We start from the raw sequence: 27,835 nt of genomic DNA, 5'->3' as shown, positions 1-27,835 counted from the left end.
CTGGTTTTTGCTTTGTATCATTGAATTCAATCCTTCAAACTCTATGATAAATATTTAAATTTCCATTGATATGTGAGGGTTGTTTTTAGTACACAGTATTGGTTTATTATGTTTCATTGGTACATAATGAATATTTTATGTATATGCAAATGGGCAAGTTGGTAACGATGCAGTCCGCAGACCTGGAGGATAATAACACTGTCCTTCAATCGCCCACGATGACCTCTGCAAATTGGTAGAAAACAAAAATTTCTATAAAATTCATCTCCCCTCCCGTCAGTCAATCAAAATTAATTCAGGATTTTGTACAGGCCAATAACCGTAAGATTACACGAGCCTAAACAAAACTACTGGCTCATATTAGTTCAGTAAAGTGAAAGGGCAACAATAGAGGTAGTAGGAACTGCAGATGCTGGAGAATCTGAGATAAGAAGGTGTAAAGCTGGATGAACACAGCAGGCCAAGCAGTATCATCCGTCTCTGCACCTTGTTATCTCAGATTCTCTAGCGCCAATTTTCTGAAGTAGGGTCTCGTCCCGAAACATCAGCTTTCTTGCTTCTCTGATGCTGCTTGACCTGCTGTGTTCATCCAGCTCTCCACCTTGGGCAACAATAGAGTATGTTTTAAGTCACTAGATATGTTACGTGGGTTTGTCTTCCTTAGGGTGGAGTTGGTGGAACCGAAAAAGATGTCTCCCTCACAGCGTTTGTGACACAAGAATTGCATCGTTCCTTGGCGGCCTTTCAACAGAAGAATATTCAGAGATTTCCCGAGTGGTAAGAATGTAACTTCTTTTACTTCTCTTTATCTCACTTTTTCCAACAATTGGAAAATAGATTTTAGAAATAACGTCGAGCTGATGAAGTGTGAAAAGAAGAATAATTCCAAGCAGTGGTGGGAGTAGGTCAGTGAGGTGGGAGGAGTGGATAGGTGGGAGAGAAGGCGGACAGGTCATGGAGGCGGGGATGAGGGGAGGAACTAGCGTTTGAGACACAAGAATTGCATCTTGGGATGAGGCTGGCGGGTGGGGAGATTTTGAGGGTGGCAAAGTCCATATTAAGGCTATTGAGTTGGAAGCTCCCGAGGCGGAATAGGAGTTGCTGCTCCTCCAGTTTCTGGGTGGTGTGGTTGTGACACTGGAAGAGGCCCAGGATGGACATGTCGTCCAGGGAGTGGGAGGGGGAGTTGAAGTGATGCAATGATTTGGATATGAAAATAGAAGGTGTGGTTAGTAAGTTTCCCAATGATTGAAGGTGTAGTAGCCAGCCAAGAAGGTCACCTCAGAATACAATGGGACATTGACAAGGGCCAATAAACTGAGGAGTGGCAGATTGAGTTGAGGTTAGATAAATGTGAGGTGCTACATTTTGGAAAGGCAAATCAGGGCAGCACGTATACACTGAAGGTTGTGGGGAGAGTTGCTTAATAAAGAGACACTGGAGTGCAGTTTCGTAGTTCCATCAAAGTACAGCCACCGGTAGAAAGGATATGAAGGAGACATTTGGTGTGCTCGCCTTTATCGGTCAGTGCATTGAGTATAGGAGTTGGGAGATCACTTCGCAGCGATATAGGACGTTGGTTCGGCTGCTTTTGGAATACTGCAATCGATTTTGGTCTCCTTGCGAGAGGAAGGATGTCGGCGCAACATTGAGGGCCGAAGGGCCTGTTCTGCGCTGTATTGTTGTATGTTGTAAACTTGAAAGGGTTCAGAGAAGATCTACAAGGATGTTACGAGCATCGGAGGTTGGAGGTATACCGTGGGCTTGAACAGGCAGCTATTTCTTGGAACTTTGGAGTTCAGGGCTGACCATATAGAAGTTTATACAATTACGAGGGACGTGGATAGAGCGAACAGCCAAGATCTTTTCCCCGGGTTGCTGGAATCCAAAACTGGAGGGAATAGGTTAAAAATGAGAGAGGGAAGATTTAAAATGGACCGGATTTTTTTCATAGTGGTGCATGTATGGAATGAGCTGCCAGAGGAAGTGGTGGAGGCTTGTACGTTTAAAAGGCATGTGGATGGGTATATGAATAAGACGGGTTGAGAGGAATATGGGCCAAATGCTGGCAAATGGGACTAAATTAATTTAGGATATCTGGTCAACATAGACAAATTGTGCCAAAGGATCTGTTTCCCGACTGTACATCTCTCTGATTCTAAGTGTCTTTTTTCTTAACCACGTGGCCCATAATTAGAAAAACTTGAATCAGGATTTGGGAATGTGACAATTCTAATTGGATCTGTTTGATGAAATTAACTCTGTAGGTAATGGTGGTTGAATTATGATTTATCAAATTTGAGTTTATTGCAGCATCTTATAGAATAGACGAAACACATGTAATCAAAATTGAAAATCAAAACTTGGTAAAATTTTGCATTGGAAATACATGACCAGCCATTGGAGGAGATTCATGACCATTGCATTCAAGTGAGAACAACAAATGCGATTCAGTGACTCAGTGAAACGGGATGCAGTGACTCAGTGAAATTGGATGCAGTGACTGTGTGAACTGGGATGCAGTGACTGAGGGTAATGGGATGCAGTGGCTTGTGGAAATGGGATGCAGCGACTTATGGAAATGGGATGCACTGACTGAGGGAAATGGGATGCAGTGTCTGAGTGAAATAGTTTGCAGTGACTGCGGGAAATGGGTTGTAGTGACTGAGGGAAATGGGATGCAGTGACTGATGGAAATGGGATGCAGTGACTGAGTGAAATGGGATGCCGTGAATGACAAAAGGAGATGCAGTGACTGTGGGAAATGGGATGCAGTGACTGAGGGAAAGGAGATTCACTGACTGTGGGAAATGGGATGCAGTGACTCTTGGTAATGGGATGCAGTGACTGAGGGTAATGAGATGCAGTGAGTGAGGGTAATGGGATGCAGTGAGTGAGGGTCATGGGATGCAGTGAGTGAGGGTAATGAGATGCAGTGACTGCAGGAAAGGAGATGCAGTGACTGCGAGAAAGGAGATGCACTGACTGAGGGAAAGGAGATGCAGTGACTGAGTGAGATGGGATGCAGTGACTGAGTGGAATGGGATGCAGTGATTGAAGGAAATGGGGGCAGTGACCGATGGAAATGGGATGCAGTGACTGAGGGAAATGGGATGCAGTGGCTGATGGAAAGGAGATGTAGTGACTGAGTGAACTGGGATTCAGTGACTGAGCGAAATGGGATGCAGTGACTGAGCGAAATGGGATGCAGTGACTGAGGGAAATGGGATGCAGTGACTGAGGGTAATGGGATGCAGTGACTGATGGTAATGGGATGCAGTGACTAAGGGTAATGGGATGCAGTGACTGATGGTAATGGGATGCAGTGTCTCAGTGAAATGGGGTGCAGTGACTGATGGTAATGGGATGCAGTGTCTCAGTGAAATGGGGTGCAGTGTCTGAGTGAAATGAGCTGCAGTGACTGAGTGAAATGAGCTGCAGTGACTGAGTGAAATGGGATGCAGTGGCTGTGTGAAATGGGATGCAGTGACTGTGAACTGGGATGCAGTGTCTGTTTGAAATGGCATCCTGCGACTGAAGTTAATGGGATGCAGTGACTGAGGGAAATGGGATGCAGTGACTGATTGAAATGGAATGCACTGACTGATTGAAATGGAATGCACTGACTGAGTGAAATGGGATGCAGTGACTGATGGAAATGGGATGCAGTGACTGAGGGAAACAGGTTGCAGTGATTGAGTGAAATAGGATGCAGTGATTGAGTGAAATGCGATGCCGTGACTGAGTGAAATGGAAAGCATTGGCTGATGGAAATGGGATGTAGTGGCTGAGTGAAATGGGATGCAGTGGCTGAGTGAAATGGGATGCAGTGACTGAGTGAAATGGGGTGCAGTGACTGAGGGAAAGGTGATTCAGTGACGGTGGGAAATGGCAAGATGTGACTGAGGAAAGGAGATGCAGTGACTGTGGGAAATGGGATGCAGTGGCTGAGTGAAATGGTATGCCGTGTCTGTGGGAAACGGGATGCGCTGACTGTGGGGAATGTGATGCAGTGACTGCGTGAAATGGGATGCAGTGACAGCGTGAAATTGGATGCAGTGACAGCGTGAAATGGGATGCAGTGACTGAGATAAATGGGATGCAGTGAGTGAGGGAAAGGAGATGCAGTGCCTGTGGAAACGGGATGCTGCGACTGAGGGTAATGGGTATGCAGTGACTGTGGGAAATGGGATGCAGTGACTGAGTGAAATGGGATGCAGTGACTGAATGGAATGGGATGCAGGGACTGAGGGAAATTGGATGCTGTGACTCAGTGGAATGGTGATTCAGTGACTGTGGGAAATGGCAAGCTGTGACTGAGGAAAGGAGATGCAGTGACTGTGGGAAATGGGACGCAATGACGGAGGGAAATGGGACGCAGTGACTGAGTGAAATGGGATGCAGTGGCTCAGTGAAATGGGATGCAGTGGCTGAGTGAAATGGGATGCTGTGGCTGAGTGAAATGGGATGCTGTGGCTGAGTGAAATGGGATGCCGTGGCTGAGTGAAATGGGACGCAGTGACCGAGTGAAACGGGGTGCAGTGACTGAGGGAAATGGGAGGCAGTGGCTGAGTGAAATGGGATGCAGTCACTGAGGGAAATGGGATGCAGTGATGGATGGTAATGGGATGCAGTGACTGAGTAAAATGGGATGCAGTTACTGAATGAAATGGGATGTAGTTACTGAATGAAATGTGATGCAGTGGCTGAGTGAAGTGGGATGCAGTCACTGAGTGAAATGGGATGCAGTGACTGAGTGAAATGGGATGCAGTGACTGAGTGAAATGTGATGCAGTGGCTGAGTGAAATGGGATGCAGTGACTGAGTGAAATGGGATGCAGTGACTGAGTGAAATGGGATGCACTGACTGACTGAAATGGGATGTAGTGAGTGAGTGAAATGGGAAGCAGTGACCGAGGGAAATGGAATGCGGTGACTGTGGGGAATAGGGTGCGGTGACTAACGGAAACGGATGCACTGTCTCAGCTGAATAGTGTTCACTGTCTTCGTTAAATGGGATGCAGTGACTGAGGGAAAGGACATGCAGTGAATGTGGGAAAATGGATGCAGTGACTGAGGGAAATGGGAGTCAGTGACTGACTGAAATGGGAGGGAGTGACTGATTGAAATGGGAGGGAGTGACTGACTGAAATGGGAGGGAGTGACTGACTGAAATGGGAGGGAGTGACTGAGTGAAATGGGAAGCAGTGACTGAGTGAATTGGGAGGCAGTGACTGAGTGAAGTGGAAGGCAGTGACTGAGTGAAATGGGTGGCAGTCACTGAGTGAAATGGGAGGCAGTCACTGAGTGAAATGGGATGCGGTGACTGAGGGTAATGTAATGCAGTGACTGAGTGAAATGCGATGCAGTTAATGGCAAAAGGAGGTGCAGTGACTGAGTGAAGTGGGTGGCAGTGACTGAGTGAAATGGGTGGCAGTGACTGGGTGAAGTGGGAGGCAGTGACTGTGTGAAGTGGGATGCACTGACTGAGTGAAATGGGATGCACTCACTGAGTGAAATGGGATGCTGTGACTGATGGAAATGGGATACTGTGACTGAGGGTAATGTGATGCAGTGCCTGTGGGAAATGGGATGCAATGACTGTGGGAAATGGGTTGCAGTGACTGAGGGAAATGGGACACAGTGACTGAGTGTAATGGGACGAATTGACTGAGTGTAATTGGACAAATTGATTGAGTGAAATGGGATGCTGTGACTGAGGGTAATGGGATGCAGTGGCTGATGGAAATGGGTTGCAGTGACTTCGTGAAATGGGAGGCAGTGACTGAGTGAAATGGGAGGCAATGACTGAGGGGAATGGGATGCAGTGACTGAGGGAAATGAGATGCAGCGACTGAGGGGCAGGAGATGCAGTGACTGAGGGGAAGGAGATGCAGTGACTGTGGGAAATGGAATGCTGTGTCTGAGTGTAATGGGATGCACTGTCTCAGTTCAATGAGATTCACTGTCTCAGTTAAATGGGATGCAGTGACTGAGGGAAAGGACATGCAGTGAATGTGGGAAAATGGATGCAGTGACTGAGGGAAATGGGAGTCAGTGACTGACTGAAATGGGAGGGAGTGACTGATTGAAATGGGAGGGAGTGACTGACTGAAATGGGAGGGAGTGACTGACTGAAATGGGAGGGAGTGACTGAGTGAAATGGGAAGCAGTGACTGAGTGAATTGGGATGCAGTGACTGAGTGAAGTGGAAGGCAGTGACTGCCTGAAATGGGATGGAGTGACTGAGTGAAGTGGGATGCAGTGACTGAGTGAAATGGGATGCACTCACTGAGTGAATTGGGATGCTGTTACTGATGGAAATGGGATACTGTGACTGAGGGTAATGGGACGCAGTGACTGAGGGAAATGGGACGCAGTGACTGAGTGTAATGGGACGCAGTGACTGAGTGTAATGGGACGCAGTGACTGAGTGTAATGGGACGAATTGACTGAGTGAAATGGGACGCAGTCACTGAGTGAAATGGGATGCTGTGACTGAGGGAAATGTGATGCAGTGTCTGTGTGAAATGTGATGCAGTGTCTGTGTGAAATGTGATTCAGTGACTGAGGGTAATGGGATGCAGTGGCTGATGGAAATGGGTTGCAGTGACTTAGTGAAATGGGAGGCAGTGACTGAGTGAAATGGGAGGCAGTGACTGAGTGAAATGGGAGGCAGTGACTGAGGGGAATGGGATGCAGTGGCTGATGGAAATGGGAGGCAGTGACTGAGGGGAATGGGATGCAGTGGCTGAGGGGAAGGAGATGTAGTGACTGAGGGGAAGGAGATGCAGTGACTGTGGGAAGTGGAATGCTGTGTCTGAGTGTAATGGGATGCACTGTCTCAGTTCAATAAGATTCACTGTCTCAGTTAAATGGTATGCAGTGACTGAGTGAAATGGGATGCTCTGACTAAGTGAAGTGGGATGCTGTGACTTAGGGACATGGGATGCAGTGACTGAGGATAATGCGATGCAGTGACTGAGGGAATGGAGATGCAGTGACTGAGTGAAATGGGATGCTGTGACAGAGGGAAAGGAGACGCACTGAATGTGGGAAATGGGATGCAGTGACTGAGTGAAATGGGGTGCAGTGACTGAGTGAAATGGGATGCAGTGACTGACTGAAATGGGATGGAGTGTCTGAGTGAAATGGGATGCAGTGACTGAGTGAAATGGGATGCAGTGACTGAGTGAAATGGGGTGCAGTGACTGAGTGAAATGGGGTGCAGTGACTGAGTGAAATGGGATGCAGTGACTGAGTGAAATGGGATGCAGTGACTGAGTGAAATGGGATGCAGTGACTGAGGGAAATGGGATGCGGTGGCTGAGGGAAATGGGATGTAGTGACTGAGAGAAATGGGACGCAGTGACTGAGGGAAATGGGACGCAGTGACTGAGGGAAATGGGACGCAGTGACTGGGGGAAATGGGACGCAGTGGCTGAGTGAAATGGGATGCAGTTACTGAGTGAAATGGGATGCAGTGACTGAGGGCAATCGGATGCAGTGACTGAGGGCAATGGGATGCAGTGATTGAGGGAAATGGGATCAAGTGACTGAGTGAAATGGGATGCGGTGACTGAGGGAAATGGAATGTGGTGACTGTGGGGAATAGGGTGCGGTGATTGACGGAAACGGATGCACTGTCTCAGCTGAATAGTACTCACTGTCTCTGTTAAGTGGGATGCAGTGACTGAGGGACAGGAGATGCAGTGAATGTGGGGAATGGGATGCAGTGACTGAGTGAAATGGGAGGCAGTGACTGAGTGAAATGGGAGGCAGTGACTGAGTGAAATGGGAGGCAGTGACTTTGGGAAATGGGATGCAGTGACAGAGTGAAATGGGAGGCAGTGACTGAGTGAAATGGGATGCAGTGACTGAGTGAAATGTGATGCAGTGACTGAGTGAAATGTGATGCAGTGGACGGAGTGAAATGGGCTGCAGTCGCTGAGTGAAATGGGATGCAGTCGCTGAATGAAATGGGATGCAGTGACTGAGTGAAATGGGATGCAGTGACTGCGTGAAATGGGATGCAGTGACTGAGGGAATTGGGATGCAGTGGCTGAAGGAAAGGAGACGCAGTGACTTTTGGAAATGGGTTGCAGTGACTGAGTGAAATGGGAGGCAGTGACTGAGTGAAATGGGAGGCAGTGACTGAGTGAAATGGGATGCAGTGACTGAGTCAAATGGGAGGCAGTGACTGAGTGAAATGGGAAGCAGTGGCTGAGTGAAATGGGAAGCAGTGGCTGAGTGAAATGGGATGCAGTGACTGAGTGAAATGGGATGCAGTGACTGAGTGAAATGGGATGCAGTGACTGAGGGAATTGGGATGCAGTGGCTGAAGGAAAGGAGACGCAGTGACTTTTGGAAACGGGTTGCAGTGATTGAGTGAAATAGGATGCAGTGATTGAGTGAAATGCGATGCAGTGACTGAGTGAAATGGGATGCAGTGGCTGAGTGAAATGGGGTGCAGTGACTGAGTGAAATGCGATGCAGGGACTGAGGGAAATGGGATGGAGTCACTGAGGAAAGGAGATGCAGTGACGATGGGAAATGGTTTGCAGTGACTGCCTGAAATGGGATGCAGTGACTGAATGAAATGGGATGGAGTGACTGAGTGAAATGGGAGGCAGTGACTGAGTGAAATGGGAGGCAGTGACTGAGTGAAATGGGATGCAGTCACTGAGTGAAATGGGAGGCAGTGACTGAGTGAAATGTGATGCAGTGACTGATTGAAATGTGATGCAGTGGACGGAGTGAAATGTGATGCAGTGGACGGAGTGAAATGGGCTGCAGTCGCTGAGTGAAATGGGATGCAGTCGCTGAGTGAAATGGGATGCAGTGACTGAGTGAAATGGGATGCAGTGACTGCGTGAAATGGGATGCAGTGGCTGAAGGAAAGGAGACGCAGTGACTTTTGGAAACGGGTTGCAGTGATTGAGTGAAATAGGATGCAGTGACTGAGTGAAATGGGAGTCAGTGACTGAGTGAAATGGGAGGCAGTGACTGAGTGAAATGGGATGCAGTGACTGAGTGAAATGGGAGGCAGTGACTGAGTGAAATGGGATGCAGTGACTGAGTGAAATGGGATGCAGTGACTGAGTGAAATGTGATGCAGTGGACGGAGTGAAATGGGATGCCGTGGCTGAGTGAAATGGGATGCCGTGGCGAAGTGAAATGGGATGCCGTGGCTGAGTGAAATGGGATGCCGTGGCTGAGTGAAATGGGACGCCGTGGCTGAGTGAAATGGGACGCGGTGGCTGTGTGAAATGGGACGCATTGACCGAGTGAAATGGGACGCAGTGACCGAGTGAAACGGACGCAGTGACCGAGTGAAACGGGGTGCAGTGACTGAGGGAAATGGGATGCAGTGACTGAGTGAAAAGGCAGGCAGTGACTGAGTGAAATGGCAGGCAGTGACTGAGTGAAATGGGAGGCAGTGACTGAGTGAAATGGGAGGCAGTGGCTGAGTGAAATGGGAGGCAGTGGCTGAGTGAAATGGGAGGCAGTGGCTGAGTGAAATGGGAGGCAGTGACTGAGTGAAATGGGATGCAGTGACTGAGTGAAATGGGGTGCAGTGACTGAGTGAAATGGGGTGCAGTGACTGAGTGAAATGGGATGCAGTGACTGAGTGAAATGGGATGCAGTGACTGAGTGTAATGGGATGCAGTGACTGAGTGAAATGGGATGCAGTGACTGAGGGAAATGGGATGCAGTGGCTGAGGGAAATGGGATGTAGTGACTGAGAGAAATGGGACGCAGTGACTGAGGGAAATGGGACGCAGTGACTGGGGGAAATGGGACGCAGTGGCTGAGTGAAATGGGATGCAGTTACTGAGTGAAATGGGATGCAGTGACTGAGGGCAATTGGATGCAGTGACTGAGGGCAATGGGATGCAGTGATTGAGGGAAATGGGATCAAGTGACTGAGTGAAATGGGATGCGGTGACTGAGGGAAATGGAATGTGGTGACTGTGGGGAATAGGGTGCGGTGATTGACGGAAACGAATGCACTGTCTCAGCTGAATAGTACTCACTGTCTCTGTTAAGTGGGATGCAGTGACTGAGGGACAGGAGATGCAGTGAATGTGGGGAATGGGATGCAGTGACTGAGTGAAATGGGAGGCAGTGACTGAGTGAAATGGGAGGCAGTGACTTTGGGAAATGGGATGCAGTGACTGAGTGAAATGGGAGGCAGTGACTGAGTGAAATGGGATGCAGTGACTGAGTGAAATGGGATGCAGTGACTGAGTGAAATGTGATGCAGTGGACGGAGTGAAATGGGATGCCGTGGCGAAGTGAAATGGGATGCCGTGGCTGAGTGAAATGGGATGCCTTGGCTGAGTGAAATGGGACGCCGTGGCTGAGTGAAATGGGACGCGGTGGCTGTGTGAAATGGGACGCATTGACCGAGTGAAATGGGACGCAGTGACCGAGTGAAACGGACGCAGTGACCGAGTGAAACGGGGTGCAGTGACTGAGGGAAATGGGATGCAGTGACTGAGTGAAAAGGCAGGCAGTGACTGAGTGAAATGGCAGGCAGTGACTGAGTGAAATGGGAGGCAGTGGCTGTGTGAAATGGGAGGCAGTGGCTGAGTGAAATGGGAGGCAGTGACAGAGTGAAAAGGGAGGTAGTGACTGAGTGAAATGGGAGGCAGTGACTGAGTGAAATGGGATGCAGTGACTGAGTGAAATGGGATGCAGTGACTGAGTGAAATGTGATGCAGTGGACGGAGTGAAATGGGATGCAGTCGCTGAGTGAAATGGGAGGCAGTGACTGAGTGAAATGGGATGCAGTGGCTGAAGGAAAGGAGACGCAGTGACTTTTGGAAACGGGTTGCAGTGATTGAGTGAAATAGGGTGCAGTGATTGAGTGAAATGCGATGCAGTGACTGAGTGAAATGGGATGCAGTGGCTGAGTGAAATGGGGTGCAGTGACTGAGTGAAATGCGATGCAGGGACTGAGGGAAATGGGATGCTGTGACTCAGTTGAATGGGATGCAGTGACTGTGGGAAAGGTGATTCAGTGACTGTGGGAAATGGCAAGCTGTGACTGAGGAAAGGAGATGCAGTGACTGTGGGAAATGGGACACAATGACGGAGGAAAATGGGACGCAGTGACTGAGTGAAATGGGATGCAGTGGCTCAGTGAAATGGGATGCAGTCACTGAGTGAAATGGGATGCCGTGGCTGAGTGAAATGGGATGCCGTGGCTGAGTGAAATGGGATGCCGTGGCGAAGTGAAATGGGATGCCGTGGCTGAGTGAAATGGGACGCCGTGGCTGAGTGAAATAGGACGCCGTGGCTGAGTGAAATGGGACGCATTGACCAAGTGAAATGGGACGCAGTGACCGAGTGAAACGGACGCAGTGACCGAGTGAAACGGGGTGCAGTGACTGAGGGAAATGGGATGCAGTGACTGAGTGAAAAGGCAGGCAGTGATTGAGTGAAATGGCAGGTAGTGACTGAGTGAAATGGGAGGCAGTGACTGAGTGAAATGGGAGGCAGTGACTGAGTGAAATGGGGTGCAGTGACTGAGTGAAATGGGATGCAGTGACTGAGTGAAATGGGATGCAGTGACTGAGTGTAATGGGATGCAGTGACTGAGTGAAATGGGATGCAGTGACTGAGGGAAATGGGATGCAGTGGCTGAGGGAAATGGGATGTAGTGACTGAGAGAAATGGGACGCAGTGACTGAGGGAAATGGGACGCAGTGACTGGGGGAAATGGGACGCAGTGGCTGAGTGAAATGGGATGCAGTTACTGAGTGAAATGGGATGCAGTGACTGAGGGCAATGGGATGCAGTGACTGAGGGCAATGGGATGCAGTGATTGAGGGAAATGGGATCAAGTGACTGAGTGAAATGGGATGCCGTGGCTGAGTGAAATGGGATGCCGTGGCTGAGTGAAATGGGATGCCGTGGCGAAGTGAAATGGGATGCCGTGGCTGAGTGAAATGGGACGCCGTGGCTGAGTGAAATAGGACGCCGTGGCTGAGTGAAATGGGACGCATTGACCAAGTGAAATGGGACGCAGTGACCGAGTGAAACGGACGCAGTGACCGAGTGAAACGGGGTGCAGTGACTGAGGGAAATGGGATGCAGTGACTGAGTGAAAAGGCAGGCAGTGATTGAGTGAAATGGCAGGTAGTGACTGAGTGAAATGGGAGGCAGTGACTGAGTGAAATGGGAGGCAGTGACTGAGTGAAATGGGAGGCAGTGACTGAGTGAAATGGGAGGCAATGGCTGAGTGAAATGGGAGGCAGTGGCTGAGTGAAATGGGAGGCAGTGACTGAGTGAAATGGGAGGCAGTGGCTGAGTGAAATGGGAGGCAGTGGCTGAGTGAAATGGGAGGCAGTGACTGAGTGAAATGGGATGCAGTCACTGAGTGAAATGGGATGCAGTGATGGATGGTAATGGGATGCAGTGACTGAGTGAAATGGGATGCAGTGACGGAATGAAATGGGATGTAGTGACTGAATGAAATGGGATGTAGTGACTGAATGAAATGGGGTGCGGTGACTGAGGGAAATTGAATGCGGTGACTGTGGGGAATAGGGTGCGGTGACTAACGGAAACGGATGCACTGCCTCAGCTGAATAGTGTTCACTGTCTTCGTTAAATGGGATGCAGTGACTGAGGGAAAGGACATGCAGTGAATGTGGGAAATTGGATGCAGTGACTGAGGGAAATGGGAGGGAGTGACTGTCTGAAATGGGGGGAGTGACTGACTGAAATGGGAGGCAGTGACTGAGTGAATTGGGAGGCAGTGACTGAGTGAAGTGGGAGGCAGTGACTGAGTGAAGTAGGATACAGTGACTGAGTGAAATGGGTGGCAGTCACTGAGTGAAATGGGATGCTGTGACTGAGGGTAATGTAATGCAGTGACTGAGTGAAATGCGATGCAGTTACTGCCAAAAGGAGATGCAGTGACTGAGTGAAGTGGGTGGCAGTGACTGAGTGAAATGGGTGGCAGTGACTGGGTGAAGTGGGAGGCAGTGACTGGGTGAAGAGGGAGGCAGTGACTGTGTGAAGTGGGAGGCAGTGACTCGGTGAAATGGGATGCAGAGACTGAGTGAAGTGGGTGGCAGTGACTGAGTGAAATGGGTGGCAGTGACTGGGTGAAGTGGGAGGCAGTGACTCGGTGAAATGGGATGCAGTGATTTCGTGAAGTGGGAGGCAGTGACTGAGTGAAATGGGATGCACTCACTGAGTGAATTGGGATGCTGTTACTGATGGAAATGGGATACTGTGACTGAGGGTAATGGGATGCAGTGACTGTGGGAAATGGGATGCAGTGACTGTGGGAAATGGGTTGCAGTGACTGAGGGAAATGGGACGCAGTGACTGAGTGTAATGGGACGCAGTGACTGAGTGAAATGGGACGCAGTCACTGAGTGAAATGGGATGCTGTGACTGAGGGAAATGTGATGCAGTGTCTGTGTGAAATGTGATGCAGTGACTGAGGGGAATGGGATGCAGTGACTGAGGGAAATGAGATGCAGTGACTGAGGGGAAGGAGATGCAGTGACTGAGGGGAAGGAGATGCAGTGACTGTGGGAAATGGAATGCTGTGTCTGAGTGTAATGGGATGCACTGTCTCAGTTCAATGAGATTCACTGTCTCAGTTAAATGGGAGTCAGTGACTGAGTGAAATGTGATGCTCTGACTGAGTGAAGTGGGATGCTGTGACTTAGGGTAATGCGATGCAGTGACTGAGGGAATGGAGATGCAGTGACTGTGGGAAATGGATTGCAATGACTGAGTGAAATGTGATGCAGTGACTGAGTGAAATGTGATGCAGTGACTGAGTGAAATGGGATGGAGTCACTGAGGAAAGGAGATGCCGTGACGATGGGAAATGGTATGCAGTGACTGCCTGAAATGGGATGGAGTGACTGAGTGAAATGGGAGGCAGTGACTGAGGGGAATGGGATGCAGTGGCTGATGGAAATGGGATGCAGTGACCGTGGGAAATGGAATGCACTGTCTCAGTTCAATGAGATTCACTGTCTCAGTTAAATGGGATGCAGTGACTGAGTGAAAAGGGATGCTGTGACTTAGGGACATGGGATGCTGTGACTGAGGGTAATGCGATGCAGTGACTGAGGGAATGGAGATGCAGTGACTGTGGGAAATGGGTTGCAATGACTGAGTGACATGTGATGCAGTGACTGAGTGAAATGTGATGCAGTGACTGAGTGAAATGTGATGCAGTGACTGAGTGAAATGGGATGCAGTGACTGAATGAAATGGGATGGAGTGACTGAGTGAAATGGGAGGCAGTGACTGAGTGAAATGGGAGGCAGTGACTGAGTGAAATGGGAGGCAGTGACTGAGTGAAATGGGATGCAGTGACTTTGTGAAATGGGTTGCAGTGACTGAGGGAAATGGGAAGCAGTGACTGAGTGAAATGGGATGCTGTGACTGAGGGAAATGTGATGCAGTGTCTGTGTGAAATGTGATGCAGTGACTGAGGGTAATGGGATGCAGTGGCTGATGGAAATGGGTTGCAGTGACTTAGTGAAATGGGAGGCAGTGACTGAGTGAAATGGGAGGCAGTGACTGAGGGGAATGGGATGCAGTGTCTGATGGAAATGGGAGGCAGTGACTGAGGGGAATGGGATGCAGTGGCTGAGGGGAAGGAGATGTAGTGACTGAGGGGAAGGAGATGCAGTGACTGTGGGAAATGGAATGCTGTGTCTGAGTGTAATGGGATGCACTGTCTCAGTTCAATAAGATTCACTGTCTCAGTTAAATGGGTTGCAGTGACTGAGTGAAATGGGATGCTCTGACTAAGTGAAGTGGGATGCTGTGACTTAGGGACATGGGATGCAGTGACTGAGGATAATGCGATGCAGTGACTGAGGGAATGGAGATGCAGTGACTGAGTGAAATGGGATGCTGTGACAGAGGGAAAGGAGACGCACTGAATGTGGGAAATGGGATGCAGTGACAGACTGAAATGGGATGGAGTGTCTGAGTGAAATGGGATGGAGTGACTGAGTGAAATGGGAGTCAGTGACTGAGTGAAATGGGAGGCAGTGACTGAGTGAAATGGGATGCAGTGACTGAGTGAAATGGGGTGCAGTGACTGAGTGAAATGGGATGCAGTGACTGAGTGAAATGGGATGCAGTGACTGAGTGTAATGGGATGCAGTGACTGAGTGAAATGGGATGCGGTGGCTGAGGGAAATGGGATGTAGTGACTGAGAGAAATGGGACGCAGTGACTGAGGGAAATGGGACGCAGTGACTGGGGGAAATGGGACGCAGTGGCTGAGTGAAATGAGATGCAGTTACTGAGTGAAATGGGATGCAGTGACTGAGGGCAATGGGATGCAGTGACTGAGGGCAATGGGATGCAGTGATTGAGGGAAATGGGATCAAGTGACTGAGTGAAATGGGATGCGGTGACTGAGGGAAATGGAATGTGGTGACTGTGGGGAATAGGGTGCGGTGATTGACGGAATCGGATGCACTGTCTCAGCTGAATAGTACTCACTGTCTCTGTTAAGTGGGATGCAGTGACTGAGGGACAGGAGATGCAGTGAATGTGGGGAATGGGATGCAGTGACTGAGTGAAATGGGAGGCAGTGACTGAGTGAAATGGGAGGCAGTGACTGAGTGAAATGGGAGGCAGTGACTTTGGGAAATGGGATGCAGTGACTGAGTGAAATGGGAGGCAGTGACTGAGTGAAATGGGATGCAGTGACTGAGTGAAATGGGAGGCAGTGACTGAGTGAAATGGGAGGCAGTGACTGAGTGAAATGGGAGGCAGTGACTTTGGGAAATGGGATGCAGTGACTGAGTGAAATGGGAGGCAGTGACTGAGTGAAATGGGATGCAGTGACTGAGTGAAATGTGATGCAGTGACTGAGTGAAATGTGATGCAGTGGACGGAGTGAAATGGGCTGCAGTCGCTGAGTGAAATGGGATGCAGTCGCTGAGTGAAATGGGATGCAGTGACTGAGTGAAGTGGGAGGCAGTGACTGAGTGAAATGGGATGCACTCACTGAGTGAATTGGGATGCTGTTACTGATGGAAATGGGATACTGTGACTGAGGGTAATGGGATGCAGTGACTGTGGGAAATGGGATGCAGTGACTGTGGGAAATGGGTTGCAGTGACTGAGGGAAATGGGACGCAGTGACTGAGTGTAATGGGATGCAGTGACTGAGTGTAATGGGACGCAGTGACTGAGTGTAATGGGACGAATTGACTGAGTGAAATGGGACGCAGTCACTGAGTGAAATGGGATGCTGTGACTGAGGGAAATGTGATGCAGTGTCTGTGTGAAATGTGATGCAGTGACTGAGGGGAATGGGATGCAGTGACTGAGGGAAATGAGATGCAGTGACTGAGGGGAAGGAGATGCAGTGACTGAGGGGAAGGAGATGCAGTGACTGTGGGAAATGGAATGCTGTGTCTGAGTGTAATGGGATGCACTGTCTCAGTTCAATGAGATTCACTGTCTCAGTTAAATGGGAGTCAGTGACTGAGTGAAATGTGATGCTCTGACTGAGTGAAGTGGGATGCTGTGACTTAGGGTAATGCGATGCAGTGACTGAGGGAATGGAGATGCAGTGACTGTGGGAAATGGATTGCAATGACTGAGTGAAATGTGATGCAGTGACTGAGTGAAATGTGATGCAGTGACTGAGTGAAATGGGATGGAGTCACTGAGGAAAGGAGATGCCGTGACGATGGGAAATGGTATGCAGTGACTGCCTGAAATGGGATGGAGTGACTGAGTGAAATGGGAGGCAGTGACTGAGGGGAATGGGATGCAGTGGCTGATGGAAATGGGATGCAGTGACCGTGGGAAATGGAATGCACTGTCTCAGTTCAATGAGATTCACTGTCTCAGTTAAATGGGATGCAGTGACTGAGTGAAAAGGGATGCTGTGACTTAGGGACATGGGATGCTGTGACTGAGGGTAATGCGATGCAGTGACTGAGGGAATGGAGATGCAGTGACTGTGGGAAATGGGTTGCAATGACTGAGTGACATGTGATGCAGTGACTGAGTGAAATGTGATGCAGTGACTGAGTGAAATGTGATGCAGTGACTGAGTGAAATGGGATGCAGTGACTGAATGAAATGGGATGGAGTGACTGAGTGAAATGGGAGGCAGTGACTGAGTGAAATGGGAGGCAGTGACTGAGTGAAATGGGAGGCAGTGACTGAGTGAAATGGGATGCAGTGACTTTGCGAAATGGGTTGCAGTGACTGAGGGAAATGGGAAGCAGTGACTGAGTGAAATGGGATGCTGTGACTGAGGGAAATGTGATGCAGTGTCTGTGTGAAATGTGATGCAGTGACTGAGGGTAATGGGATGCAGTGGCTGATGGAAATGGGTTGCAGTGACTTAGTGAAATGGGAGGCAGTGACTGAGTGAAATGGGAGGCAGTGACTGAGGGGAATGGGATGCAGTGTCTGATGGAAATGGGAGGCAGTGACTGAGGGGAATGGGATGCAGTGGCTGAGGGGAAGGAGATGTAGTGACTGAGGGGAAGGAGATGCAGTGACTGTGGGAAATGGAATGCTGTGTCTGAGTGTAATGGGATGCACTGTCTCAGTTCAATAAGATTCACTGTCTCAGTTAAATGGGTTGCAGTGACTGAGTGAAATGGGATGCTCTGACTAAGTGAAGTGGGATGCTGTGACTTAGGGACATGGGATGCAGTGACTGAGGATAATGCGATGCAGTGACTGAGGGAATGGAGATGCAGTGACTGAGTGAAATGGGATGCTGTGACAGAGGGAAAGGAGATGCACTGAATGTGGGAAATGGGATGCAGTGACTGACTGAAATGGGATGGAGTGTCTGAGTGAAATGGGATGGAGTGACTGAGTGAAATGGGAGTCAGTGACTGAGTGAAATGGGAGGCAGTGACTGAGTGAAATGGGATGCAGTGACTGAGTGAAATGGGGTGCAGTGACTGAGTGAAATGGGATGCAGTGACTGAGTGAAATGGGATGCAGTGACTGAGTGTAATGGGATGCAGTGACTGAGTGAAATGGGATGCGGTGGCTGAGGGAAATGGGATGTAGTGACTGAGAGAAATGGGACGCAGTGACTGAGGGAAATGGGACGCAGTGACTGGGGGAAATGGGACGCAGTGGCTGAGTGAAATGAGATGCAGTTACTGAGTGAAATGGGATGCAGTGACTGAGGGCAATGGGATGCAGTGACTGAGGGCAATGGGATGCAGTGATTGAGGGAAATGGGATCAAGTGACTGAGTGAAATGGGATGCGGTGACTGAGGGAAATGGAATGTGGTGACTGTGGGGAATAGGGTGCGGTGATTGACGGAATCGGATGCACTGTCTCAGCTGAATAGTACTCACTGTCTCTGTTAAGTGGGATGCAGTGACTGAGGGACAGGAGATGCAGTGAATGTGGGGAATGGGATGCAGTGACTGAGTGAAATGGGAGGCAGTGACTGAGTGAAATGGGAGGCAGTGACTGAGTGAAATGGGAGGCAGTGACTTTGGGAAATGGGATGCAGTGACTGAGTGAAATGGGAGGCAGTGACTGAGTGAAATGGGAGGCAGTGACTGAGTGAAATGGGAGGCAGTGACTTTGGGAAATGGGATGCAGTGACTGAGTGAAATGGGAGGCAGTGACTGAGTGAAATGGGATGCAGTGACTGAGTGAAATGTGATGCAGTGACTGAGTGAAATGTGATGCAGTGGACGGAGTGAAATGGGCTGCAGTCGCTGAGTGAAATGGGATGCAGTCGCTGAGTGAAATGGGATGCAGTGACTGAGTGAAGTGGGAGGCAGTGACTGAGTGAAATGGGATGCACTCACTGAGTGAATTGGGATGCTGTTACTGATGGAAATGGGATACTGTGACTGAGGGTAATGGGATGCAGTGACTGTGGGAAATGGGATGCAGTGACTGTGGGAAATGGGTTGCAGTGACTGAGGGAAATGGGACGCAGTGACTGAGTGTAATGGGATGCAGTGACTGAGTGTAATGGGAGGCAGTGACTGAGTGAAATGGGAGGCAGTGACTTTGGGAAATGGGATGCAGTGACTGAGTGAAATGGGAGGCAGTGACTGAGTGAAATGGGATGCAGTGACTGAGTGAAATGTGATGCAGTGACTGAGTGAAATGTGATGCAGTGGACGGAGTGAAATGGGCTGCAGTCGCTGAGTGAAATGGGATGCAGTCGCTGAGTGAAATGGGATGCAGTGACTGAGTGAAGTGGGATGCAGTGACTGCGTGAAATGGGATGCAGTGACTGAGGGAATTGGGATGCAGTGGCTGAAGGAAAGGAGACGCAGTGACTTTTGGAAACGGGTTGCAGTGATTGAGTGAAATAGGATGCAGTGACTGAGTGAAATGGGAGTCAGTGACTGAGTGAAATGGGAGGCAGTGACTGAGTGAAATGGGATGCAGTGACTGAGTGAAATGGGAGGCAGTGACTGAGTGAAATGGGATGCAGTGACTGAGTGAAATGGGATGCAGTGACTGAGTGAAATGTGATGCAGTGGACGGAGTGAAATGGGATGCAGTCGCTGAGTGAAATGGGATGCAGTGGCTGAGTGAAATGGGAAGCAGTGGCTGAGTGAAATGGGAAGCAGTGGCTGAGTGAAATGGGAAGCAGTGGCTGAGTGAAATGGGATGCAGTGACTGAGTGAAATGGGATGCAGTGACTGAGTGAAATGGGATGCAGTGACTGAGGGAATTGGGATGCAGTGGCTGAAGGAAAGGAGACGCAGTGACTTTTGGAAATGGGTTGCAGTGATTGAGTGAAATAGGATGCAGTGATTGAGTGAAATAGGATGCAGTGATTGAGTGAAATGCGATGCAGTGACTGAGTGAAATGGGGTGCAGTGGCTGAGTGAAATGGGGTGCAGTGACTGAGTGAAATGCGATGCAGGGACTGAGGGAAATGGGATGCTGTGACTCAGTGGAATGGGATGCAGTGACTGTGGGAAAGGTGATTCAGTGACTGTGGGAAATGGCAAGCTGTGACTGAGGAAAGGAGATGCAGTGACTGTGGGAAATGGGACACAATGACGGAGGAAAATGGGACGCAGTGACTGAGTGAAATGGGATGCAGTGGCTCAGTGAAATGGGATGCAGTCACTGAGTGAAATGGGATGCCGTGGCTGAGTGAAATGGGATGCCGTGGCTGAGTGAAATGGGATGCAGTGGCTGATGGAAATGGGTTTCAGTGACTTAGTGAAATGGGAGGCAGTGACTGAGTGAAATGGGAGGCAGTGACTCGGTGAAATGGGATGCAGAGACTGAGTGAAGTGGGTGGCAGTGACTGAGTGAAATGGGTGGCAGTGACTGGGTGAAGTGGGAGGCAGTGACTCGGTGAAATGGGATGCAGTGATTGCGTGAAGTGGGAGGCAGTGACTGAGTGAAATGGGATGCACTCACTGAGTGAATTGGGATGCTGTGACTGATGGAAATGGGATACTGTGACTGAGGGTAATGGGATGCAGTGACTGTGGGAAATGGGATGCAGTGACTGTGGGAAATGGGTTGCAGTGACTGAGGGAAATGGGACGCAGTGACTGAGTGTAATGGGACGCAGTCACTGAGTGAAATGGGATGCTGTGACTGAGGGAAATGCGATGCAGTGTCTGTGTGAAATGTGATGCAGTGACTGAGGGTAATGGGATGCAGTGGCTGATGGAAATGGGTTGCAGTGACTTCGTGAAATGGGAGGCAGTGACTGAGTGAAATGGGACGCAGTGACCGAGTGAAACGGACGCAGTGACCGAGTGAAACGGGGTGCAGTGACCGAGGGACATGGGATGCAGTGACTGAGTGAAAAGGCAGGCAGTGACTGAGTGAAATGGGAGGCAGTGGCTGAGTGAAATGGGAGGCAGTGGCTGAGTGAAATGGGAGGCAGTGGCTGAGTGAAATGGGAGGCAGTGACTGAGTGAAATGGGATGCAGTGATGGATGGTAATGGGATGCAGTGACTGAGTGAAATGGGATGCAGTGACGGAATGAAATGGGATGTAGTGACTGAATGAAATGGGATGTAGTGACTGAATGAAATGGGGTGCGGTGACTGAGGGAAATGGAATGCGGTGACTGTGGGGAATAGGGTGCGGTGACTAACGGAAACGGATGCACTGCCTCAGCTGAATAGTGTTCACTGTCTTCGTTAAATGGGATGCAGTGACTGAGGGAAATGGGAGGGAGTGACTGTCTGAAATGGGAGGGAGTGACTGACTGAAATGGGAGGCAGTGACTGAGTGAAATGGGAGGCAGTGACTGAGTGAATTGGGAGGCAGTGACTGAGTGAAGTGGGAGGCAGTGACTGAGTGAAGTAGGATACAGTGACTGAGTGAAATGGGTGGCAGTCACTGAGTGAAATGGGATGCTGTGACTGAGGGTAATGTAATGCAGTGACTGAGTGAAATGCGATGCAGTTACTGCCAAAAGGAGATGCAGTGACTGGGTGAAGTGGGAGGCAGTGACTGTGTGAAGTGGGAGGCAGTGACTCGGTGAAATGGGATGCAGAGACTGAGTGAAGTGGGTGGCAGTGACTGAGTGAAATGGGTGGCAGTGACTGGGTGAAGTGGGAGGCAGTGACTCGGTGAAATGGGATGCAGTGATTGCGTGAAGTGGGAGGCAGTGACTGAGTGAAATGGGATGCACTCACTGAGTGAATTGGGATGCTGTGACTGATGGAAATGGGATACTGTGACTGAGGGTAATGGGATGCAGTGACTGTGGGAAATGGGTTGCAGTGACTGAGGGAAATGGGACGCAGTGACTGAGTGTAATGGGACGTAGTCACTGAGTGAAATGGGATGCTGTGACTGAGGGAAATGCGATGCAGTGTCTGTGTGAAATGTGATGCAGTGACTGAGGGTAATGGGATGCAGTGGCTGATGGAAATGGGTTGCATTGACTTAGTGAAATGGGAGGCAGTGACTGAGTGAAATGGGAGGCAGTGACTGAGTGAAATGGGAGGCAGTGACTGAGGGGAATGGGATGCAGTGGCTGATGGAAATGGGAGGCAGTGACTGAGGGGAATGGGATGCAGTGGCTGAGGGGAAGGAGATGTAGTGACTGAGGGGAAGGAGATGCAGTGACTGTGGGAAATGGAATGCTGTGTCTGAGTGTAATGGGATGCACTGTCTCAGTTCAATAAGATTCACTGTCTCAGTTAAATGGGATGCAGTGACTGAGTGAAATGGGATGCTCTGACTGAGTGAAGTGGGATGCTGTGACTTAGGGACATGGGATGCTGTGACTGAGGATAATGCGATGCAGTGACTGAGGGAATGGAGATGCAGTGACTGTGGGAAATGGGTTGCAATGATTGAGTGAAATGGGATGCTGTGACAGAGGGAAAGGAGACGCACTGAATATGGGAAATGGGATGCAGTCACTGAGTGAAATGGGATGCAGTGTCGGATGGTAATGGGATGCATTGACTGAGTGAAATGGGATGCCGTGACGGAGTGAAATGGGATGCCGTGACTGAGTGAAATGGGATGCAGTGACTGACTGAAATGGGATGCTGTGACTGACTGAAATGGGATGCAGTGACTGAGTGAAATGGGACTCAGTGATGGATGGTAATGGGATGCAGTGAGTGAGTGAAATGGGAAGCAGTGACCGAGGGAAATGGAATGCGGTGACTGTGGGGAATAGGGTGCGGTGACTGACGGAAACGGATGCACTGTCTCAGCTGAATAGTGTACACTGTCTTTGTTAAATGGGCTGCAGTGACTGAGGGAAAGGACCTGCAGTGTATGTGGGAAATTGGCTGCAGTGACTGAGGGAAATGGGAGGAAGTGACTGACTGAAATGGGAGGGAGTGACTGACTGAAATGGGAGGGAGTGACTGACTGAAATGGGAGGGAGTGACTGAGTGAATTGGGATGCTGTGACTGAGGGAAATGTAATGCAGTGACTGAGTGAAATGCGATGCAGTTAATTGGGATGCAGTGACTGAGTGAAGTGGGAGGCAGTGACTGAGTGAAATGGGTGGCAGTGACTGTGTGAAGTGGCAGGCAGTGACTCGGTGAAATGGGATGCAGTGACTGCGTGAAGTGGGAGGCAGTGACTGAGTGAAATGGGATGCACTCACTGAGTGAAATGGGATGCTGTGACTGAGGGTAATTTGATGCAGTGACTGAGGGTAAGGGGACGCAGTGACTGAGTGAAATCGGACGCAGTGACTGAGTGAAATGGGAAGCAGTGAGCGAGGGTCATGGGATGCATTGACTGAGGAAAATGAGATGCAGTGACTGAGGGAAAAGAGATGCAGTGACTGAGGGTAATGGGATGCACCGTCTCAGTTCAATGAGATTCACTGTCTCAGTTAAATGGGACGCAGTGACTGAGTGAAATGGGACGCAGTGACTGAGGGAAATGTGATGCCGTGACTGTGGGGAATAGGCTGCGGTGACTGATGGAAATGGATTCACTGTCTCACTTGGATAAGATTCACTGTCTCTGTTAAATGGGATGCAGTGACTGAGTGAAATGGGAGGGAGTGACTGAGTGAAATGGCAGGCAGTGACTGAGTGAAATGGCAGGCAGTGACTGAGTGAAATGGGAGGCAGTGGCTGAGTGAAATGGGACGCAGTGACTGAGGGAAATGGGATGCAGTGACTGAGGGAAATGCGATGCGGTGAGTGAGGGAAAGGAGATGCAGTGAATGTGGGAAAGGAGATGCAGTGAATGTGGAAAATGGGAGGCAGTGACTGAGGAAATGGGTTGCAGTACCTGACGGAAATTGAATGCAGCGTCAGTGAGAAACGGGATACAGTGACTGAGGGAAATGGGATGCAGTGACTGAGTGAAATGTGATTAACTCACTGAGTGAAATGGGATGCAGTGATTGTGAGAAATGAGATGCAGAGACTGATGGAAATTGCATGCAGTAAGAGAGTGACATCAGCTGCAGTGACTGAGTGAAATGGGATGCAGTGACTGCGCAAGTGGGATGCAGTATCTGATGGAAATTTGATGAAGTGTCAGTGAGAAACGGGACACAGTGACTGAGTGAAATGGGATGCAGTGACTGAGGAAAGGAGATGCAGTGACTATGGGATATGGGATGCAGTGACTGCGTGAAATGGGATGCAGTGACTGACTGAAATGGGAGTGACTGACTGAAATGGGAGGGAGTGACTGAGTGAAATGGGATGCAGTGACTGAGTGAAATGGGATGCAGTGACTGAGTGAAATGGGATCCATTGACTGAGGGAAATGGGATGCAGTGACTGACTGAAATGGGAGGGAGTGACTGACAGAAATGGGAGGGAGTGACTGACTGAAATGGGATGTAGTGACTGAGGGAATTGGGATGCAGTGACTGAGGGAAATGGGATGCAGTGACTGAGGGAAATGGGATGCAGTGACTGAGTGAAATGGGATGCACTGAATGAGTGACATGAGATGCAGAGACTGATGGAAATTGCATGCAGTAAGAGAGTGACATGAGGGTGCAGTGACTGAGTGAAATGGGATGCAGTGACTGCGCAAGTGGGATGCAGTATCTGACGGAAATTTGATGAAGTGTCAGTGAGAAACGGGATACAGTGACTGAGTGAAATGGGTTGCAGTGACTGAGGGAAATGGGACGCAGTGACTGAGGGAAATGGGACGCAGTGACTGAGGGTATGGGACGCAGTGACTGAGGGAAATAGGACGCAGTGACTGAGTGAAATGTGATGCAGTGACTGAGTGAAATGGGGTGCAGTGACTGAGTGAAATGGGACGCAGTGCTCGCGGGAAATGGGACGCAGTGACTGAGTGAAAAGGGGCGGTGACTGAGTGAAATAGGATGCAGTGACTGAGTGTAATGGGATGCAGTGACTGAGTGTAATGTGATGCCGTGACTGTGGGGAATAGGGGGCGGTGACTGATGGAAATGGGTTCACTGTCGCAGTTGAATAGGATTCACTGTCTCCATGAAATGGGATGCAGTGACTGATTGTAATGGGATGCAGTGACTGAGGGAAATGGGATGCAGAGACTGACTGAAATGGGAGGGACTGACTGAAATGGGAGGGAGTGACTGACTGAAATGGGAGGGAGTGACTGACTGAAATCCGATGTAGTGACTGAGTGAAATGGGATGCAGTGACTGCGTGAAATGGGTTGTAGTGACTGAGTGAAATGGGATGCAGTGACTGAGTGAAATGGGATGCAGTGACTGAATGTAATGGGATGCACTGACTGAGGGAAATGGGATGCAGTGACTGAGTGCAATGTGATGCCGTGACTGTGGGGAATAGGGGTGGTGACTGATGGAAGTGGATTCCCTGCCTGACTTGGACAGGTGTCACTGTCTCCTGCTCAGAGGGACTGGCCCCTGCAGCCCTGAACCGCTCAGAGGGAATGGCGCCCGCCGCCCTGACCCGCTCAGAGGGAGTGGCCCCCGCAGCCATGACCCGCTCAGAGGGACTTGCCCCCGCAGCCAGATCCGCTCAGAGGGATGAGCCCCCGCAGCCCTGACCCGCTCACTGCGACTTGCCCCCTGCAGTCCTGACCCGCTCACTGCGACTTGCCTCCGACAGTCCTGACCCGCTCACTGCGACCTGCCCCCCGCAGACCTGACCCGCTGACAGGGACTTCCCCCTTGCAGTCCTGGCCCGCTGACAGGGACTTGCCCCCGCAGCCCTGACCCGCTCACTGCGACTTGCCCCCCGCAGACCTGACCCGCTCACTGTGACTTGCCCCCCGCAGTCCTGAACCGCTCAAAGCGACTTGCCCCCGCAGCCCTGACCCGCTCACTGCAACACTGCCCCCCGCAGCCCTGACCCGCTCACGTGGGCTGTCCGCCCACAGCCCTGACCGGCTCACTGCGACACTGCCCCCCGCAGCCCTGACCCGCTCACTGCGACTTGCCCCCTGCAGCCCTGACCCGCTCACTGCGACTTGCCCCCCGCAGTGCTGACCCGCTGACAGGGACTTGCCCCTTGCTGTCCTGTCCCACTCACTGTCACTTGCCCCCCACAGCCCTGACCCGCTCACAGGGACTGGCCCCCCGCAGCCCTGACCCGCTCACAGGGACTGGCCCCCCGCAGCCCTGACCCGCTCACAGGGACTGGTCCCCGCAGCCCAGACCCGCTCACAGTGACAGGCCCCCAGCAGCCCTGACCCACTCACTGCGACTTGCCCCCCGCAGCCCTGACCCGCTCACTGCGACTTGCCCCCCGCAGTCCTGACCCGCTCACTGCGACTTGCCACCCGCAGTCCTGACCCGCTCAGAGGGACTGCCCCCGGAGCCCTGACCCGCTCAGAGGGACTGGCCCCTGCAGCCCTGAACTGCTCACAGGGACTGGCCCCCGCAGCCCTGACCCGCTCACTGGGACTGGCCCGCCGCAGCCCTGACCCGCTCACAGGGACTGGCCCCCGCAGCCCTGACCCACTCACAGGGACTGGCCCCCCACAGCCCTGAACTGCTCACTGCGACACTGCCCACGGCAGCCCTGACCCGCTCACTGCGACTTGCCGCCCGCAGCCCTGACCCGCTCACTGCGACTTGCCCCCCGCAGACCTGACCCGCTCACTGCGACTTGCCGCCCGCAGCCCTGACCCGCTCACTGTGACCTGCCCCCTGCAGCCCTGACCCGCTCACTGCGACTTACCCCCCGCAGACGTGACCCGCTCACTGCGACTTGCCCCCGCAGCCCTGACCCGCTCACTGCGACTTGCACTCAGCAGCCCTAACCCGCTCATGGGGACTTGCCCCCGCAGTCCTGTCCTGCTCACATTGACTGGCCCCCGCAGCCCTGACCCGCTCACTGCGACTGGCCCCCGCAGCCCTGACCTGCTCGCTGCGACAATGCCCCCCGCAGCCCTGACCTGCTCACTGTGACTTGCCCCCCGCAGTCCTGTCCCGCTGAGAGGGACTTGCCCCCGCAGCCCTGACCCGCTCACTGCGACTGGCCGCCCGCAGCCCTGACCCGCTCACTGTGACTTGCACCCCGCAGCCCTGACCCGCTCACGGGGACTTGCCCCCGCAGTCCTGTCCCGCTCACATTGACTTGCCCCCGCAGCCCTGACCCGCTCACTGCGACTGCCCCCCGCAGCCCTGACCCGCTGACTGCGACTTGCCCCCCGCAGCCCTGACCCGCTCACTGCGACACTGCCACTCGCAGCCCTGACCCGCTCACTGCGACTTGCTCCCCGCTGCCCTGACCCGCTGACAGGGACTTGCCCCCCGCAGTCCTATCCCGCTGACAGTGACTGGCCCCCGCATCCTGACCCGCTCACTGCGCCACTCCCCCCCGCAGCCCTGACCCGCTGAGTGGGACTGGCCCCCGCAGCCCTGACCCGCTCACTGCGACTTGCCCCCGCAGTCCTGTCCCGCTGACAGGGATTTGCCCCCGCAGCCCTGGCCTGCTCACTGCGACTGGCCCACCCGCAGCCCTGACCCACTCACTGCGACCTGCCCCCCGCAGCCCTGACCCGCTCACTGCGACCCGCCCCCCCCGCAGCCGAGACCCGCTCACGGGTACTGGCCCCCCGCTGCCCTGACACGCTCACTGCGACACTGTCCCCCGCTGTCCTGACCCCCTCAGAGGGACTGGTCCCTGCAGCCCTGAACTGCTCACAGGGACTGGCCCCCGCAGACCTGACCCGCTCACTGCGACTTGCCCCCTGCAGACCTGACCCATTTCACTTCGACTTGCCACCCGCAGACCTGACCCGCTCACTGCTACTTGCCCCCCGCAGCCCTGATCCGCTCAGGGGGTCCGGACCCCCGAACCCCGACCCGCTCACGGGGACTTGCCCCCGCAGTCCTGTCCCGCTCACTGCGACTTACCCCCCGCAGACGTGACCCGCTCACTGCAACTGGCCCCCCGCAGCCCTGTCCCG

At 51.6% G+C, this 27,835-nt stretch overlaps 1 protein-coding gene across 1 annotated transcript in view; it reads left to right on the top strand.

Annotated features, from left to right (window-relative positions):
- LOC132208080 (complement C5-like) overlaps nt 1-27,835 on the top strand; it is a 51,556-nt gene that overhangs the window by 3,813 nt on the left and 19,908 nt on the right. The window contains exon 2 of the mRNA XM_059643819.1: nt 665-777. Coding sequence (XP_059499802.1) covers nt 665-777 — 113 coding nt within the window. The remainder of the gene's footprint in view (nt 1-664; nt 778-27,835) is intronic.

Source organism: Stegostoma tigrinum, unplaced genomic scaffold, assembly GCF_030684315.1.
Source record: "Stegostoma tigrinum isolate sSteTig4 unplaced genomic scaffold, sSteTig4.hap1 scaffold_280, whole genome shotgun sequence".
In the NCBI taxonomy this organism is placed as follows: domain Eukaryota; kingdom Metazoa; phylum Chordata; class Chondrichthyes; order Orectolobiformes; family Stegostomatidae; genus Stegostoma; species Stegostoma tigrinum.
Note: the sequence above shows the minus strand (reverse complement) of the source record. Positions and strands in the feature narration are given on the sequence as shown.